At 35.8% G+C, this 20,420-nt stretch overlaps 2 protein-coding genes and 1 long non-coding RNA gene across 4 annotated transcripts; 1 reads left to right on the forward strand and 2 right to left on the reverse strand.

Moving 5' to 3' along the window:
* The first annotated feature begins 1,496 nt into the window (after positions 1–1,496).
* Positions 1,497–2,520, forward strand: LOC147280873 (Rubredoxin-like superfamily protein). Its single transcript, XM_086247012.1, has one exon. The coding sequence runs from the start codon at positions 1,718–1,720 to the stop codon at positions 2,339–2,341; it is 624 nt and encodes a 207-aa protein (XP_086103138.1). The 5' UTR covers positions 1,497–1,717; the 3' UTR covers positions 2,342–2,520.
* Positions 2,521–3,532: 1,012 nt separating this feature from the next.
* Positions 3,533–6,694, reverse strand: LOC147280874 (uncharacterized). 2 transcript variants are annotated; one of them, XR_015123034.1, is made up of 3 exons: positions 6,395–6,694; positions 6,054–6,168; positions 3,533–3,800 (listed from the first exon to the last, which is right to left on the reverse strand). It is a non-coding gene; the product is annotated as an uncharacterized LOC147280874 (long non-coding RNA). The 2 variants fall into 2 exon arrangements; XR_015123033.1 differs by having other exon boundaries at positions 6,050–6,168.
* A 1,409-nt stretch (positions 6,695–8,103) lies between these two features.
* XRN4 (exoribonuclease 4) lies at positions 8,104–17,572 on the reverse strand. Its single transcript, XM_086246365.1, has 22 exons — positions 17,113–17,572; positions 16,331–16,433; positions 16,168–16,244; positions 15,892–16,083; positions 15,605–15,724; positions 15,375–15,437; positions 15,154–15,285; positions 14,883–15,047; positions 14,552–14,629; positions 14,152–14,238; positions 13,690–13,770; positions 13,351–13,446; positions 12,620–12,690; positions 11,486–11,614; positions 11,247–11,323; positions 11,114–11,154; positions 10,941–11,015; positions 10,376–10,527; positions 10,169–10,273; positions 10,012–10,087; positions 9,558–9,640; positions 8,104–9,350 (listed from the first exon to the last, which is right to left on the reverse strand). The coding sequence occupies exons 1-22, from the start codon at positions 17,317–17,319 to the stop codon at positions 8,705–8,707; spliced, it is 2,856 nt and encodes a 951-aa protein (XP_086102491.1). The 5' UTR covers positions 17,320–17,572; the 3' UTR covers positions 8,104–8,704.
* Positions 17,573–20,420: the final 2,848 nt, after the last annotated feature.

A 20,420-nucleotide genomic window follows, 5' to 3' on the forward strand; every position in this document is an offset into this window, starting at 1 on the left:
AGCACCGATGAACCTACTCCAAAACGACGACGTCTTGATAAACCCAATCAGGCCTTGACCGTCCAAGACGATGAAAACAAGTGCTCGGAATTTGAGTCTCAGCGCCGAGTTAGGGGCCGTAAACGGGTTTGGACCAAAGAGGACGAGCTGGATCTCTTGCAGGGGTTCCTCGACTACAGCACGAGACGGACGGCGTCGTTTCACCACAACCCGAAGGAAACGGCGTCGTTTTATGATCAGGTTGATCCCAAGTTAAAGGCGCAATTTAACAAGAGCCAGCTGGTTCAGAAGCTCAGAAGATTGAAGAGAAAGTACCACAATGTCGCCCACAGAATGAACAACTCAGCAGCGCCAGTTGGCAATAAGAAAGACTGCTTCCGCTTCAAAAGCCCCCACGACAAGGACATTTTCGAACTTTCCCTTAAGATTTGGGGTAGTAGTACTAGTGGTACTAGGGACCCACTTAGCACATTTCAAGATGATCAGAAGCGTCGTTTGAATAATGATGGAACGACGTCGTTGAATGTTAATGATGTACCAGATGGGGTGATAATTGGGTTGCCTATGAATCCGATGCCTCTGAGTTCATCACCAAATTTAGGAGGAGGTGGTGGGGAAGAAGTGGTGGATGAAAAGTGGAGGAAGCAGCAGATAGTGGAATTGGAGGCATACTCAAAGAGGTTGGAGTTGGTGCAACATCAGGTTAAGGCCGTTTTGGAGGAATTGAGGTCCAAGGGAAATCAATAATAAGATTTAAGGCCATGAATATATTCATGGAGAAGTTAATTCTTTTAAATTTAGTTTGCATGTAATATTTTGGGTTGAATAGTATAGCAAAATTTGATGTGTACTTGTTGATTTGATAGAGCAATTGTTAACTAGTGATCATTCCCAAATATATGCACGTCTTTGATGATACAAACAAAAAGAGGAGACTAATACTCGAAACTACTTATTCGGTTTTATAAATTTTTTTATATCACATTCATAAAATAAATAAAGAATGGAGAAAAGTCAGATAAAATTAGAGACAAGCAAAATAAAGACAATGTATATATCTTAACTCAAAACAATTATCTTAGAAATCATTTTCTTCGTAGAATGTAAACTGTCTACCCATTTGTCAAACACTTTATTTCTAACTTAATAAAAATATAAATGAATAAACTGTGTTGTTAAAGCAAATTAATAGAAAATTTTTGGATGCATGTCATAGACCCCATTCACCCCTACATAGATCCGCCATTTTGCATATACAGAGATTTGTTGAAAATATTTTTTTAAAGTTGTCAGATTGTCCAATGGTTGATAAGGTACACTCTTAATAACAAGAGAAGATTTGATTTGATATAGGCATTGTTAATTTTGTTCTTATTTGGTGAGAATTAGTGCTATTTATTATTTGGATGGGTATTGGGTTTTAAGGTCGTGGGACTGCAACCCAAAACCCAGCCCATTTAGTTGAATCCACTTGCAATCTTACACGGTTACACCTTCCCCACCTTATCCACCTCCTCTGTTTCAAAGCGAGCATATGCCCTCCAATGGATCCCATTCCTTTCTCCTCCACCCAGATGCGCACAAATAACTAAAACAACAACATTCTCATTGACCCATTTTTCTCTGTACACTGTGTGCCTTTGAGAATAACAAAGAAGTACTGAGAATTAGAAAGAAAAAGAGAGAGAGAGATACCCACAAAGACACACCACCATTCATGGCTTGTGCAACAACAAGACCCACCTTCTCTTTCCACCTCTCAACCTCATATTCCCAATATTCTCATCCAAGACCCAAAACCCATTGCCCAAATCCACCACTCCTCCCCAAGATCCCAAGCATTTCATTCTCACTGACTCACAAGCCCCCTAAACCCCACAAATTGAGTACAAACTCCATTGATGTCTCTAAAGAAGACAAACCAACTTCAGAACAGCCTATTTCACCCCCTCCCACCACCTCCTCTATACCCCAAGAACCAGAAGGAGATGAACCAAAGTTCGATAAGCGCCGGATTGAAGAGAAGTTTGCAGTTTTGAATACTGGCATATATGAATGCAGGTCTTGTGGGTACAAATATGATGAGGCAGTGGGTGACCCATCATATCCATTACCACCTGGAATGCAATTTGAAAAGTTACCTGAGGATTGGAGGTGCCCAACATGTGGGGCTGCACAGAGCTTCTTCGTGAGTAAGAGTGTGGAGATAGCTGGGTTTGCTGAGAACCAGCAATTTGGGCTTGGCGGGAATGCACTCACTTCTGGGCAGAAGGCTGTGCTCATATTTGGGAGTCTGTTCCTTTTCTTTGTGCTTTTCTTGTCTGGCTATTTTCTGCAATAATGAATGAGGTATGGGTTTTTTATATGTGAAATATAAAGATAATTCAATTCAGATGAGTAATTTGAGATAGAATCTTTTGTTTGTGAGGTTTGTGTATTGAATTGTGGCATATAGTCAATACTATATGAAGGAATGTGATCCAATTAGCATAAACAATAAGATAAACATAGCATTTGAAACATTGGGATGTGATCCAATTAGTAGAACCTTTTTTGGGGTGTAAACATATTGTTCTTCAGTTAATTGATGAAAACATTCAAGAACAATCGGTGTCTTTGACAAATTGTGATTCACTAGTGTTTATGTTTGGCTAATAGCATCATTAAGTCCATGTCTTGGGGCTTATGGAAATGCATCGAGTTTGAGCGATTTTGGTTTTCGATAAGGTTCTGGTTTTCTCTGTTCACCAAAACCTTATTCCATTTCAACAAAGCCTAATGTTTGGAAATTTGAAGTACTTAATCTGTTGCAGTCGAAATTAATTGCAACATCATGATCCATCTTACAAATAAAACAAATGGCGTTGTGCTATGTTGTATCTTGGCCGTCAATTCATCATTTTTGATTGGTTTCAAATGGCTACAACTTGTACGCATTCACATATGATTAATCTTTGATTATATGCAGGAGCTCATTCAACTAATTTGTAACGTAGCTAAAAAAGACCAAAAGCTTTCTCAATGGTCCAAATTGTATGTGATGATCAAGTGCACGGGTAGAGTCTTTGAACTAATAATCGGTGTATATCCATCCTTTGACAGCTTCGACTCCTCACTCTTTTTACATATAGTTGTGGACTTCACATTCACAATTAAAAGTATTAATTTGTAACCTAGCTATATAACGGGTATATTTTAATTAATGACAATATTCCAAAAGCTAGCGAAATTAATATACCAGCATGACTGACTTGAACTTAATATATCAAGAAATTGTTCGTACAAGCTAAAAGACTAAAAGAGTGTTATCCATTAATGTGTCCCAAAACTCCATTGTGTTGGCAACATTGGCATATACTGGGAAGTCATTAATTGTATATGTAGCAATAGCATTGCATTGACTCTGAGTCTGTGACAGTATGGTTCTCGAAAGTCCATACATACCTATGCAAAACGAGTTGCACTAGTCTATAAGCTGCTACTATGTACGTTTCCTTCCATCCATCTTATCAAACAAAATCAGACAAATATAGAAAGAATATAAGGCTTATATAGCATTCAAATTGAACAATTCATCAGAAAGCATGCACGCTGATGACAATCATGAAAATTGATGAAGAAGCATTTCCAAACCATGTCAATCAAGTTCACAATCTTTAAATTTGCTATGGCTTAAAACCACAACATTTCTTCGAAAGACAAATATGAATTTAGGTCCTTAGGAGATAGTCTTTCCAACTTGCTATACTAAACTCACTTTCAAAAAAGCTGTCTTAAACGAGCATCCCATGCCATATTGCCTGCCACATGTTAATAATGAAGAAGTAAGTAGAGGCAATGATAGGATCAAGTGCCAAATATATAACACACGAGACAGTGTAAAATATAGAACACACGAGACAAAGCAAAACCAGAACAGAGGATATTGTAAAAGACTACAACATAAAACAAAATCTTAATAAGCTTGTACTTGCAAGCACTTGTGCAATTTGTTACAAACTCAACGACTTTTATGTGAATAATACCACCTAAACAAAAGAGAGGGAAAGAGAAAAAAAAAGACAACAGTCTTTCCAACTTGGGAGACTGTCTTATCCATTATCCCAAAGGGTCTAAAACTCTAAATTGCTTTTGTGTGCGTCTGCAATCCCCATTAAGAGCTTGGGATAAACATTTCAAGCATAACTTTCTTTACAGGAATAGCTGTCATGAACACTTCCTAAAAAAGATATGTTAAAGAAATATATCTACTTGGTGAAAAATCATTAATGATTGATTTAATTAAGGTGGTAAAAAACATTTTTCATGACTTGAAAAGTTTCCACTTCACAAAGTTGTGGTGTAATTAGTCGAACCAGTGAACTGTCAAATTATTTTTTGAGTTGTTTAAAGCTCTTCCTATTGGGCTTCGTTTTCAAAAAAAAAAAAAGTGGTAGTTGTTTACTTATTTAAAACTATTGAAGAATACAGGGAACTTGATATTTGAAAAAACTGAAATGTAACACATAAGCACCCAGGTAAAGCATATGCAAAAAGAGATGGTAGAATAAGAAGTGATTGTATTAGAAAGGTGACTAAAGGCTCTGAAAGGATAGAAAAAGAATTTTACCAAGAAAAAAAAAGGAAAAAAAAAAGTGATTAAAGGACAAGTTTTACAAGCACAATATAATTTTTTGTGTTTTATAATTATTTAATAGAGTTTAGTAGAAGTCAGGGGTGTTCAGGGCTTAAATTTCTAAATCTCAAAAATATTTTAACCCAAAATAAAATGTCTCTAGAAATTGATGCAAGAAGTCAAATTAAAACACAATCACCTGCATTCTAATGGCATATTTTTAACTACCTGCATAGTGCTGTTGCAAATTAAAAACATGATAAAAAAAAATAACAAACTCAAAGATAATCACAAGAGAGAGCGTTCAAATTGGACCTACAATGAAACCCCCATATAAGAAAGTTTCAACATTTTCTATTAACATAGATATTTAAAAGAAAGTTCTAAATACATCATTACCCTCCTATTATAAATTATTTGTTGCAGTCTACACAAAAATAAAGTAAATTTAAATCTAGGAACAAAGTAAATTTCCATTAATCAACCTATCTAATCGAACTTTGTGATTTGTGTTGCAACAAAGGTGACTTCTCCTAATTTAAAAATGGTTATTGAGTGAGATTGGTGCAATCAATTTCGCTAGAAAAATTTAAAAGTGGTTTTTTAAGAAACAATGGGAGGTGCTTCCTCTTCTTGATGAAGCACTTTCAAGTGCTTTTTCATGAACAACTTAGAATTTTTTCAAACGTGCCCTAAATTGGTTTCATTTATGGTTTCCGCAACAACTCAGCAAACATGACTGGTAGGTGAAATTTTCAAAATACCAAAATTTGCCCATGCTTGATTCAAATGTCAATCTCAACATATATTATCAATGTAAGGTAAAATGGTAAAACAAACTAATTAAAAAATTGAAAAACTAAAAAGAAAGAATTGAAAAATGAGAACATGTTCCTAAAAAAGAGGAACCATAAACTACATAAAAAAAAAATCATGTATTAACAATTATTAATTATCTTAAAAAAAAAAACAGTTATTAATTATCTTCATCGTATTTCTAATCTCTACTATTATAAAGTCAGGCACTTCTTTTGGGTCACCAAATTTTTAAATGCTAAACAAAAAAGACATCCAAAGAATGAGTTAACATGTGGAAAGCACATGCATGAAGGTTATTATTTTCAAATAGAACTAATATATAACTCAGAAAAACAAAATATAGAACAGGTGGGAATAGGGAACAACACCAGAAGCCAGAACGTGGAAGACATAAATCCAAATTCAACCACCACTCACAATTCATATTTGATACAAGAGGGGGAACAGATTGGTAGATGCCAACCATCTGATAAGGATGTTCTGATAACCTCCATTAAGACCAAATGGCATCAAATCTCCAAGCTATGTACTAATTTCACAGCACCAATAATCCTAATTTGAAATTTTGAACAAAAATCAGAACACCAGACTCAAGGTTTGGAGAATCAGACCTACCTACCAGGCACTGTTGGCTTGATCACTATGGTTTTTTAAAAACATTCCCGGAGAGTCTGGCGGCCCTCCACCTTTGGTAATCTTCGAAGAAGTTGGGATGAAGATCAAGGTAATCCTTGCTATTGACAGACAAGGCAGTCAAAATATAAATGTTATGATTGGGATGTAAATATGAAACAAATTCAATACTAAATGAGTCATTTGCTATATATATATATATATATATATAACCCGTAAAATAAAATAAGATATAAAAAAACCAAATAAAAGGCAAGACAAGCCAGCGTAGGTTGAGCAAAATAAGAAGAAAAATAAAAAAAGCAAAGAGAAGGTGAAAGAAACTACTTGCGCTCAATCTCCTCCATCTTCTTGTCCGTCTCGACGATCAGCAACTTTTCTTCTTGGGCCAAGGGAGCATAATATTTATAAAACACCAGACCGACAATTCCAGAGGGTGTCAGCATTGCGGCTGCAGTGCCTGCAATTTTTGGAAGATTCAATGGCAATTTTCTCATCAGATTCATTGCCGATTTGGATATTAGGGATCGGAAATTTAGGGTTTACGAGTGAGTGAGGAGTGACCAGTGGGACTGTGAGAATGTGGAGTCGGAATTGGGGTAGTCACTAATCGCGTTGTTCTTCTGAGCGTGCTTCTAGAACCTTCATCTAATTCCAAAATAGAAAATACACGTACACAGTACACTTCATCGATCCTGGAGTGGCCCGCCCGCAAAACAAACCGGGCTTGGTTCAAATTGGATTACCTTGTCCTACTAAATATGGTTGGGTGATTAAAATAATTATTACAAAAAATGTTAGGTCGGTAATTGACATTGGAGTAGGAATGAGGCATACATGCTATATTGCTATTTGTTATTTTCTCACATTTGAAGGGATATAAATGGGTCAATGCCCAAAAAAACAAAAAAAAGGGATATAAATGAGTTAATGCCCAAAAAAAAAAGGGATATATATATATATATAAATGAGAATACACTTGAGCACAAATTGTATAACAGATATATTAAATATAACAATTTTTTATATTTAGAACAGCATTAGTAATTACAAGACACTGGGTCACTGGCTGCTCGAACGGCTGCTGGTGGCTTGCGCGGTTCTGTCAATGGCATCACTATCTTTTGTACGCCGGAATAGTTTGCCGGTGTTGATCTGAGAGTTTTGTTGGATTTGGCCTAGTCTAGTTTTTGTTGTTAATAAGTTCTGGTCTTGCTTGTTAATATATCAGTATGACTCACTTGAACTTAATATATCAGGAAATTGTTGGTACTAGCTAAAAGACCAAAAGGGTGTTAATTAAATCCATTAATGTGTCCCAAAACTCCATTGTGTTGGCAACATTGGCATACACTTGGACGTTATTAATTGTATATGTAGCAATAGCATTGCATTAACTCTGAGTCTCTGACATTATAATTCTTGAAAGTCCATACATATTTAGAACTTTATTTAAAATATGTATGTTAAATATTGGGAAAAAAAAAAAAAAACAAATACCTTTCTTTGTGGAGTGAGGGAATGAGGTGAATTTGGGTTTAGGGGATTATGTAGAAAGGAAATTAACGAAGGGTAGAGGAAAGACAATGAAGAAAAAGACTGAATTGATTTCATTTATAGTTTCCATTACAGCTCGAGTGTAGCTATATGTAAGAAAATAAAATAACTAGTTAACGGTAAAAGTAGTGCTTCCGCCCATATGATATCCTTAACCCATTTAACCAAAACTAGCCCTTTGCTCACAATTGACCATGAGGACTAAATGTACACAATTAAAATTAGAGGACCAAAGTAAAAATTGACCCAAATTATATCGACCAAAAACAAAATTTAATCTATATAGATATATCTTATCTTCGAATCTGTATAATTATGTGCAATTCTCTTAACATTTCTAAATTAAATGCAACATTATGGACCCGTCTTACAAATAAAACAAATGTTCTGCTACGTTATATCTTGGTCGTCAATTCATCATTCTTCATTCTTCATGGCTACAACTTATACCCATTTCAAATCTGAGTAATCTTTGAGAATGTACAAAAATGGGCACCCTCAATAGAACCATTTGAATTGCATAAACGAAACAAGTTACAACAATAAATATCCACAAGCTAATACTTCGCCAGATCTCATATAATATTGCATCTACGGGTACAGAAATACGCTAATAAATATAGAAGATATTGCATTAGACAATGAACGAATTCCTTGTTGATAACATGAGCCCCTACAGAGAATGATACATATTAGCCCTATTGCTAATTACGTAAGCTTCTTCCCCAATTCACCCTATGAAACTATGTATCTTTTACAAACTACCCAACAAACAGTCAATGATATATGCTCCTCCATATCCAGTTAGTACAAGATGTGAGAATTTCTGAAGGGATGTCATCTGTATCAGTGTAACAAATCGTCCTGTGGTTTCAGTACTTACAAGCTCTAATTAGGCAAGCCAAGTCACTTTAAGCATCAGAAACAAAACATCAACCTCTTGTTGCCATGTTTACCCATCACGCTCATGAAGTTAGTCTCAGTGCCCTCGAGGATCGACCACAAGGTCGGCCATATTTGATTTAATTATTTGGAGTACTCAGAGAACATACAGGCAACATCACACAAGATCCAGAGGAATCATTCCTGGTCTCCAGGGTCCGACGTATCCTGGGGAGCACGTGTCTTAGCCTGATAGACCTTCCTGACCTGCTGCTGCTCATATGCTCCGCCATATCCAGGTTCCTGTTGCCTAACATGAAATCCACCATTTGCAATCGATTCTTTGTTGATCCACTTGGTAGGTGGCGATGGAAGAGCACCCATGTTCTGCACAAGCTGGTGCTGTAGATTTGTGGAGTACTGTGAATTTGGTATCCCTGGTGGCGCCGCTGCAGCAGACCTGGTTCTCACACTATCTTCCACTGTTAAAGTAGACATCAAGTTGCGGATCGGATCTTGATATTGTGTTCTTTCTTGTGTCCTACAAGTCTGTCTGTCACCCTGCACACCATTTGAGGATAAGGGAAATCTAGGCCTAGCCATGATGCCCTGAGGACTGAAGGAATTTCCATACTTTGCTTCTTCACGAAAGCCCCTTTCATACCCAGAGGGTCCAGCTGGTCTTGGCCTGTTGACTGGATTGTTTCCAGGAAAATTTCGTAATGGTGGTTGGTCCCAAAATCCAGAGGATGAATTATTAGGTCTAAGATTAAGTGTGTTCTTGACAAGTCGATGAGCCGCTTCTCCCAACATAGGTCCAGCAATCGCTCCAGGTATTTGTGGCCTGTAAATTAAATCATCACATTCAGAAACCACAATCCAGAGTTTTGGGTTGCAATTATAAGATTAAGATCCTCAGGGGTATATTGGCAAAAAAAAAAAAAAGATTCTCAGGGGTATTCCTGATTTTAAATCTTGTAACTGAGCTAAATCCAGTAAAAGCATGATCATGCAAATTTTACCACAGCCAATTTAGAATAATCATTCTCACCTCTCTCTGCCTTGATAGCGCCGGGGACCATTGTCTTCATGCCATAACGTAGGGAATGGTTTGATATCCATAGGTTTTACAACCTGAAGACATTTAAAAGATAAATTTGAGCGTATCCTCCTGGCAAAACTAAACAAACAAAGAGGCAAAGGACATAGAAGCATATTTCCCGACCAACTTAGTATCTCAAGTGATATATCACCATCCCCTGTCTTGAGAACATATGGGCAGTTACAAAATATATCAACAAGGGGTGTCATTAAAAACAAAAAGCAAATGAGCTAACAAAACACCAACCACAGGAACCTGATATCCCTACTTTAATGGGCAGCATACCACACACCATGTCCTAAGGTATGAGTGATATGTATGTTGCATGCCATGTAGTAACCACAATAAAAAAAACTGTAAGATTTTGGCAAAGAACTTTAAAGAGAATCCAGAGCTCACATACCTTTCTAGGCATGACCACACCATTGGGAGGTTCTGGGATGTGCTTATGAACTCTGGGATAAAGATATGTAACATTTCTGCATACAAAAAATGTCCAACATGAAAACTATCTATGCTATTTGAATTCTCAGACAACCTTAACGGGGGGGTCTACTTACAAGACTTGGTTATAATCAATGTTCGGAAAACCACGGAGAGGGGAAGGGATTACGCTTCTAAGACCATTTCTCTCAGATAACCAAAGGTATCCATTCATTCCACCACTGAAAAAGGCGAGCACAATATAATGGTGGCAACTCTAGTGAGTATGCGCAACGACAATTATACCACAAGTCTACATACAAACAACTATTAAACAAACCAACCTTGCAATTGTGTCTATCGCCCATGCAAATCTTTCGTGTGGGGGTGACTGATAATATAGTTGGTAGTACAAATGAATTTGTGACGCCAAAGGATGAGAAGGATAGACATAAAGCAAATCAAGCATCACACTATTCCGAACCTGCTCTTCCTTCTGCATATGACAAATTTAGGATGAGCACACAAAATAAAGTAGTAAAATGAAAGGCTAACTTCATCTTGGTCATTGCAGTTAGAGGATATCCTATATTAAAACAAAGATTCCAGAGATAAGTCATGGGCCCATAACCAGCTGCTTTGCTTGACACTAATAATGGCTTACAAGAACTGAAGAGACAATCCATTAGTTCGAACAATTCTCACAAGTGGTATATTTTTCCCTGAATACCATGATTATGCAATTTCCTTAAATATAACTCCTGCAACTACCCAAAAATTTCTCAACAATTTAGCGCTTCGCTTAAATAATTCAATGATAAGAAACATACTGTCATTTTTAAAATTAAAAAAAAAATATAGATCTAAAGAAACAAATATTAGGGGAAGAAAAGACATGATATTCCCAACCGTTAAAGTGCTTTCAAGCTTCCTTGTTTCAGCAAGCAATTTCCTCTCATCAATGAATGGCAATTTGGCAACACCCTGACTTCCACATACACACAAGTGTGATACGACTTCCATTAGTTTACCCCAAAAAGACAAAAAAAAAAAAAAACCTACAATAATACACAAGGCCATACCTGCCATGCAAAGCGCTTGCCATTCATGTCAATCTCAAAATCTGGAGTGAGATATTTAAAAAAAAAAAAGTATTACTGGAAATGAGGTAAACTTCACAGAATAAAATGATCCGTACAACTAATCAAATTTTACCAGAAGGGTAGAAATTATGGATAGGTGATGACGGATCAGTCATCAAATTTCTGTATTTTTCGGGAAGAGCACTAGAACTGTAAAATGGAAATAACAAGTTTACCCATTATCACATCTAGCAGAAATAATAAGATGGATTTTCATCTTCAATAGATTCATACCGAATAAATTTTAAGCCAGCAAGCAAGAGACGAGATGAGAGGAGAGAGAGAGAGAGAGAGAGAGAGAGAGAGAGAGACCTTGCAGCTGGTAAGGTTCCCATGAGTTGATCAAAGGGTTTAAATGGCTCTCCCAAGAAAAATGTTATTTCCAATTCATCTAAATCTTTTAGATCAGAAGCAAAGGGAGCATAATGGTATGGATAATACCTGAAAAACAATAGAGAGAAACAAGCATAGTTATTGGAATCGAACTAGACATCAACCCAGACAGCAATTTGGCACATCAGGTCGCCATCCAACTGCACGTAGAGCAGTCAGACCTCCAGATCATAATAGCATATCAACAGATACCTTATGTAAACTACCTCAAACTGATAAGTTCTGAATTTATAACAAAACAAAAGATGCCATAGTGGTTTTATGATGTACAACAGCTCACAGGACCTGGGTTCAACACCTAACAGCAACATTTGCAATTGAAAAGCATCACCAATAACACCAGGGTTCATAAAGAACCAACAGTTGAATCGTACTTTGGAAAGGTTGGACGGTCTCAATTGCTCCCCTGGTCCAACTAAAAGTGAAAAGCTAGCCTAGAACTCGGGTGGAAATCAACCTAATGATGGGATACAACAAAACATGTATTTACCTCTTCAAAAAGTTTAGAGCTTTAGATTCAGATATACTTCATTATATTAAAATCCATGTATTGTCTTTGAAAAAAATTGTAATTATTAATTTCAATAATGAAATTAAATTCAGAATTTACCACTCAACAACACTTGTATAATAGATCACATGCACCCCCCCCCCCCCCAATGAAAAACATCACCTCAATGTACGGTTTAAGCCATATCTTATGAACAGGTTAAAACTAATCAGTGAGATTTTAGATGAAATGTTAAAAGTTACCAAAACAAATTACTTTTTAAGATAAATTCTAACTCATATATATTTGATAATAATATATCATAATCATTAAATGCCAAAAAAGTAAAAATGTTAAGTGGGATATGACCAACCTAACATACGGAGCTTAACCTAAGATTTTTCTAGTTTCAACATGACCTTATGAGTATTTCGCTCCAAACACTCAAGTAGATTCAAGAATATGGATGCTCATATATAACATATATATTTATAGGTATAAGATGAGATAAAGTAGGTAAGAGGAAGCATAATAATTTCCACTATCAACCAAATCAAACTAACCATTGCCAAGAGCAGACCCCTTGGTAGTAATATCGGCAGACCCAACACAAGCCTTCTACATATTTCAAAACCTGCAAGGAAACTTAGATATTTAGCATGGATTAATTAATGCTTGTATCATAAAAACCCAGGTAGAAGAAACAACGAAAAGAAAATGAAAAGCCTTTGAATTAGAACACCATCAACAACATCACTGAGCACTCAATTTACATAATCCATCTTTAAGATTATTGAAACAAGCATTCTTTATTGAAAAACTTCACAAACTCGTTAATCTCCTAAAGTCCCAATATATGAAAAGTGCAACAATAAATGGTTTACAATAAGGAAAGGAAAAAAAAATTATTTGGGAAAAGTGCAACCATAAATGATTTACAAACTCTCCTGACTTTTCATGCGTATAGAACCAGGTCACTCTAATTAAGTAATTCACCATTTTCCCGAAGAAGCCATCCCTACAATAACTTTTTTTCATATCAAAAAATAAACCAAAAGCCACTCTAGGAGGATCCTTTGAGTACCAAATTCTTATGAGGTAAAAAAGGCCAAATACTGATGGATAGAACTACAGCCCAAACCTACTAGTTTCAGACAAAAACTGTAGGCACATTTTTTAATAAAATCAGGTCACATAAGAACCAAAAGTAGGTAGTATAAATATTGAAAATAAATAAAATTGTATTCACAGCCAGATAATATTAACTCAAAAGGCTGCACATGAGAGGACTTACTAAGTCTGCTTTAACTTTATCAATCTCCTCTGGTTTTGAAACTTGAAATTTCTCAGCATAATACCTTTCTTTATATCCAGGCTCCCCCAATTTAACCTGATAAACAAAATAAAAATCAATTCTGAAACTATTCAGAAGACACTCAAAAATCTTAGTTGCCCAAAGATGCCCAAAGCAACAAGAACTAAACTGCAATTCTGTCAAGTTTGTAAGAAGCTAATGCAGTCACTTCATGAATTCACAGTGAAATAAGTAAGAGATATACGATAGCAGCTGGCAGTTTTGTAGCACTATGCCAAACAAAAAATTTGTTCACATAGTCACAGTTAAATCACAGACCTTGTCCACCACCGGAGCCGGTACCTCGGCAGAAGGTTCTCTTCTAGCTCTATTTCTCATCTCCTCATTATTCTCCATAGCCTGCAAAATAATCATCATCAGCATTAGGAAAAACTCATGCTTGTTTAACAGTTACTAAAGGAGCAAATTACTGACCATAAATTACTTCTGGATATGTGTAGTAGAAAATACAGCAACCTAATCTCACAATATAACTAAAAAAAAAACATCAACTTTGATGTCTTGCTAAGATATATGAAGAGGGGGGGGCCAAAAGCCTCCTTGGTTCATTTCTGTTTAACAAAACACTCATCCATTGTAAGGGGCAAATATTTTAGACCAATGAAATTCCATTATAGTATGATCACAAAAAGAATAAATCCTTTATCATGGTTAAATTGGTCAAAATCCGTGGGTTTCATGATGCTCCAGTAGACTGAAAAACAAAAGAAATAATAATACCTGCTGAATTCGAGTCCGCTTTTGAAAAATTTGGCGTTCATGGGCAGCAACAGACTGGATAAAATGCTCTACTCTGTCTAACAATACCTGTGAAAGTAATTTAAATGGCATAAGTACATTCATTGAAAAAGAGAAAGCTCCAAGACACCATACGCCGCAAATTAATAGCCTAATTTTTTTTATAAGAAACAATTTGTTATTAATAAGCTGCAGAGAAGATAAAAGAATGGAAAAACAGACTCTAATGAGAAACAAAAGTTTGTAAAGTTTCAATAAATGATCATAGCACCCATTACAAACATCATAGAACGAAAGAATACCAATCGACTCTTCAGAAACCATAAATGGAAAGTGCAATTAAAGACGAGTTTGACAGATGAAGTAAGAAAGAGTAAGTTACCTCACCCGCATCAGTAAGATAACCACCCATAGCAGTAAACTCCCTTCTATAAATATGCATCAATAAATTGATAGCACCCTGAGGTAGAAAAAAAGTTCACACTTTCATCAAGTAAAGAAAGAAAAGTGAAAAAACCAAAGGATCTTTACACCAATCATGTAGTTTGAATTTGATGAAGTAAAAAACTAACAAATCATAAACATTTTAATTGTATAAAACAAGGATGAAACAGCAATAATTTTAGTATCTAAAACCCTAAAAAATGATAACTTCAGAAAATTTTAGAACACAATTTATTAAAAACAACAGACTGCCTGCTATAATAACATACCTCCCTGATCTCTAATGTTGGCATATGAGGAAGAAAGTCATTGCCAACAAAAAAGCACATAAACACAAAATCATCCACTATCCTTTCAAAGTTAAGCTGAAAAGGAGGGTTGGGAATCTCCAGCTCATATTGCAAATATTCACGCAACACCCAGATGTTGAGGAACTGCACACACACACACACACAATATCAGCTCAGAAATAATATGAGATTGATATGGAGAGGCATCTGAAAGGGTGGCAACGAAAGGCAGCCCGTCAATTTTTCTAACCTGATATTTCTTCTTGTGAATTGGGGTTCCATCTACAGCATCATCATCAGGTTTACCATGACACTCAGCTGCCAGATGACCAACTTGACCGCAAAGGAAGCATTTTTCCTGTTGACCTGGAAGAGTGATCACCTGTACAGTCATGGTAAATATTCTATAAGACCACCCATTTTCAATAAACGATTTAAGCTGGGAGTGTTCAGAAGAAAAGAACAACTGACCTCTCTTAATATTGAGAAGTGAACCTCATGTGTAGCTAAGGACAGCATAATTAGATCTGCATCCTGATTATGACGATCCAAATGCTTACTTTAGAACAAAACAACTAAGCAGTGCAAAAAGGGAATACAAAATGGAATCCCTTTGAAAGAGCATAAAACATTCAAACAAAGGAAAGAATAATAAAAACAGAAAATGTAGGAATCGTGAAAGGCCTAAATTACAAACTCACCAGACCATAAAGACAATGCCTAGTGTTAGGATCGAAACCAGGAAGGCTACGTTGCGATCGGATGTATGACATTATTTTGTGCTCCCCCTCGCCAGGAACATTTGAATCAGAAAGAATAACCTTCAAATAATCACCCAATGCAGCCCCATAAATAAATTTAGAGAGACAAAGTATCCTGAATGGTAAAATGTAGAGAATGGATTACTCCATAGGGAAAGAATCATCCGATCTTGAAGGGACTAAGACATGTAATTACAAATTACTACAGTGAATAATGTCAAACCAACCTTTGTAAACTGCCAACCAGGGTTATGGTTCAACCTACTTTGTATGTAATATTGAAGTGCGACCGAGAGAACCGCCATAAATTGAGTTCCCGGAGTAATAACATTTGAATCTGAAGTTTCAGGCTTCTCTTTAGGAATCAAATTTGTCCCCTCCATCTCAAATTCTTTCTTTAGTCTTTCCTCTTCAGCTTCCTAACAGATCAGATTAAAGGGAAAATGATAAGTTCACTGCCTCATTGGATAGGAAGCAAATATGCACATTAAGTAAGATGTTACCGCGTCAGCTGCATCTTTTGCAGCTCTGAAACGTCGAGAACGTTGCTGATTCATTTTAGCTCTTGGTGCAACCCCATCTGCAAGATTATAAGTATATGAAGTACTGATTTTAGTGCAAGGAAATTACTAAGATGACACTTGACAAATCTAAAAAAAATCGTACCAATAGCCATAAAAAGAAGCTTTCTTGGGCGAACCAATGAGAAGAGATGATCAATGTAATCAAATATTGATTTGAATACATCATGATAGGTAGCAGGTGCAGGCTGCACACCAACAACAAAAAAACAAAAACAAAAAACAAAGCTTCATCAGGGCACAGGTTTAAGAAAAGGCATTTCATCAGAGTGAGGTCATCTAAAGCACATAAACCTGGTAAAAAAGCCGACATTTGAAACACCCCCATAAAGCAAGCGGATATCTTTTACCCAATCTCACGGTCCAACTCAATAATTGTCAAAATATGAATTATAAATAACACAATCTCACAATTCCCAAAAAAAAAAAACTTTAAATTCAAGTATTATCAAGCCACATAAGAATATATGCTTATCTATATGCATACTTAATTAATGAGCTCAATTTAGCACACCAAGTAAACTTGCTATCATTCCCAAATCTAAATAATCAAGCCTCAAAACAAAATTTTATCTCCTACCAAAATCAATCATTTCAATCATCAAACGTACACATGCACACAGTATATAATCAAATTGGAACAAAATTCTCTCAGACTTGGGAAAAAAAATTGAAATTGTTGTAGTAATTGAGAGCCAAAACGACCATCACCAAACCAATGAAGCCAATTTTGAATAACATATTCTCATTGATCAGAAATAAACCTAAATTCCAATTCAAGCTGAGCACGTAATTTAAAAAACTCAAAGCAGAATTCAAAAGAGAAAAAGAAAAAAATGAATTTGTTAAGGCAACTGAGAGGCAAACCTTGCCGTCGGGGTGAAAACATGGATGTATAATGCCGTTCATGTCAAGGTACAAATTGTCGAACTCGAAGCCATTAGGGTTTGGTCTGGAGACGTCGATTGGTAAAGGCACGCCATTGGAGTCCTCTCTAGGCTGTTCTTCCACCACGTCCATAATCGAGAGCGGGTACCGATCCGCCAGCCAGCGGTAAAACGCAGGGACGCCCATGGAAACGGTGTCGTATCGGCGTGGCCGTCGGAGATCGGAGTGGCGATGAGTTTTAAGAGTTTAAACGGCAAAGAGGGAGGAGACAGAGTTCGAGATCTGCGTGTACGGATTCTTTGGTGGTGGCTATTATGGCAAGAATTTTGGGGGTACGATAATACCCTCCTCCCTCGGTGAATAGGTGCCGAATTGGGGACTGTTTGGATGTATGGAATTCTTGTACTTGGTTTTTATTATGGCTCAACGGAGGTGTTGCCGTGTTGAACACTTGTATGGAATTCTTGTACTTGGTTTTTATCATGGCTCAAAGGAGGTGTTGCCGTGTTGGACACTTGGACTACGGTCTTTGCCACTTGGAATCTATTATATATTTTTTTTTCTTGCTGCTAAGGTACATCTTAGTATCTTACTATTACCTTTTGTTATTCCAAAAATAGCGGATTCTAATGATTGTTTGGCTGCCTTTGGAAAAAAGTCAATTCATGAATCATAATTTCTTATGGATAAGGAATCTTTTTATTTATTAAAAAAAACTAGGAATGGGTCGGTAGCACCGACAAACCGTCACAGTGACCAAAACCGACGTCACCAAACTGAAAAAAAGTCGTCCGACAAATGTCCAAAGAGTCAATGTTGATTCGCCAACCGAACCAACATCACCGGTGCACGATAGCAATATTGATAAGCTGAACCGTCGGTTTATCGAAACCAAACTGACACCGATCATCTTATTGTTTATGGTTGCAGGCAGAGGCGCGGCTGTAGGCAAAGGCGCGGGCGGCAACAATCTTGGGTTGCTGGTGGCGGCAGCAGCACTTGCATGCAAAGAGAGTGAAAGAGAAGGATATGAGCTCGGGAGTGGTGTTGCGATGACGCTGGGCATGCATGGAGGCTCCGGCAAAACCAACAAAACCAACCGATAACTACCGCAAAGTTGGCCATACCGCCGGTGGCAGTTCTATGGTTGGTCTTAAGATTTCGATTCGGTTACCGAACCAATCCACCCCTAAAAAAACGATGTAAAGGATAATAAAAAAAAAAACGATGTAAGGGAAATGAATAACTATATATAATCTTGAGAAAAAAAAAAATACAAATAAAACTTTAATTAATCCTTGTTCTATTATAAATAATAGCATTAAAAAACTTCAAACAAGTATGTTCTCTACTTAGCTTGAAGCATTTAACTTGCTTCATTTACTCCAAATTCTAACTTGAAAAAAATGAGTCTCCTATAAAATATCCTCATAACATTGCAAATTAAAAGGATTGCATCACCTTGTGGTATGGGTAAAACAACAAATAAACATGAGTTAAATTTGAGAAACCAAATTCTTAGTGTTTTTTTTTAGTATATGAAGGAGGGGGTTTAGATTTGGACCTCTTCTAACAAAGTGAGGAAAAACACTACTTAATTTGGTTTACCAAATGCATACTTAAAAATAAAAATAAAAAATAGAAAGCTCAATAAATACCAAATCGGGTTTTTGTCTTTGGGCCTTGATTAAAACCAAACTAGTTTGAAGTACATTCTTTTAGAACCTGAGGCAAGTTTGTAGGCCTAGCATCCTGTGGGCCTACTCAATATCAAACCCTAACACGACTTTTGTGGGTGTAGTATCATTTGGGCCGGACCAGGCATAAACAATGCTGAATATTCTGTTACTTTTTTTTTTTTTTTTTTTCTTTCTTCTTTATAGTTTGCATAAATCATAAATGTAAGATAAAGTAATAAACCAAACATTTTCTGTAAATTAGATTTTTAAGCTTCAATTTGATGTTTGAAAATAGCAGTTCATGTGGCTTCATGTGTCAAATTGCCACATCCAATGAATTATTGTTTCACGGATGGACCATTATATTTAACATTATTCTAACTATCATTCTCACCTGGTCAATTTTTTTTAATAAACTTTTTGTTTGTTTCTTTATTCATACATATGAGGTTTCGAGCATTGAACCTGGTGCTATAATAGGGCTGTATCCATCTTTGAAACATTCAATGTTACCATTGTTATTATAAATACCAAATAATTCCATACTATCTCTACTCGGTGACCATTATGAACTAATTAGAATCTATCAACACCTACATTAATGAACTAATTATAAATTTTTTTAAAAAATTATCATAATTTTTATTAATAAAATCTTAATCGGAACTCTTGTTGTGAGTAGGAATGGAGTCATATGATGGCTCCTCAACCCACAACTTCCCACTACCATGACCCAATTCACTCCCCATCTTCTAAAGTTGGTTTCATATTTGGTCGTGTGCTTAGGGTTTTTTATTTTCAAGCTCTTGTACACTAAATTAGAAAAAGAGAATGTAACATATAGTACCACATTTTGATGTTGAATATGTATTATTTTTTAAAAATTTGGATTGAGAAAGGCCCTCTTTGACTTTATTCCTTAATGTTTCATGATGTGGCTCTGAGGTTTAATGAATGACAGATTCGAATTAAGAAAAAAATGATGGATCCGACTTAAAAAAAATATATAATAATAAGTAAAGTAAAAAGATGGGATTATGCTACACCATTATGATTAGAAAAATAAAATAATATTATTTTAGGGCTAAAAAAATTATTCTGTTCGCAAATATCACATGGGGATATCTGATTGATCGTCGTGCATAATCAATTACCAGTCGAAGTGATATATAAAGATTGCATTTCATATTAGGAATTCAGTAAATGGTGGTTCCTCATGCTACACATGTCCAATATTATATGGGTTATATAAATATTCACAAAAAGAATGCTAATTATAATGGATTTAGATGTTGACACCAACATCTGAAAAGAGCCAATGAATTTACCAACATCTCAGTGATATATTATACTTCTCAATTGTGGTATTGAAGTCAGATTAATTTAGGGCGGTTTGGTATTCTACTTAAATTTTTTTTTCAAAAATTAAGGGCCTGTTTGGTATTCTATTTAAAAATTATTTTTTATTTTCAAAAACAAAAAAACAAGTTTTAGTCAAAAAAACGTGTTTGGTAGACTATTTTTAAAAACAATTTTTAGAAAAAAATTTAAAAACATGCCTCTTTTTTAAAATGATAAAACATCGTTTTTCTCAATTTTTTTTTCTTA

This window comes from Dryas octopetala, chromosome 6 (genome assembly GCF_963921425.1).
Source record: "Dryas octopetala chromosome 6, drDryOcto1.1, whole genome shotgun sequence".
NCBI lineage: Eukaryota > Viridiplantae > Streptophyta > Magnoliopsida > Rosales > Rosaceae > Dryas > Dryas octopetala.

Bases quoted from the DNA above. Each gene is read 5' to 3' on its own strand.
- LOC147280873 (XM_086247012.1), top strand. From the start codon at position 1,718: ATGGCTTGTGCAACAACAAGACCCACCTTCTCTTTCCACCTCTCAACC.
- XRN4 (XM_086246365.1), bottom strand. From the start codon at position 17,319: ATGGGCGTCCCTGCGTTTTACCGCTGGCTGGCGGATCGGTACCCGCTC. The intron at 15,438-15,604 runs GTGAGTTTGTAA...CGTCATAATCAG, and splicing joins GGCATTGTCTTTATGGTCTG to GATGCAGATCTAATTATGCT. The intron at 11,016-11,113 runs GTATGGCCTTGT...TGTGGAAGTCAG, and splicing joins GCAAGCGCTTTGCATGGCAG to GGTGTTGCCAAATTGCCATT.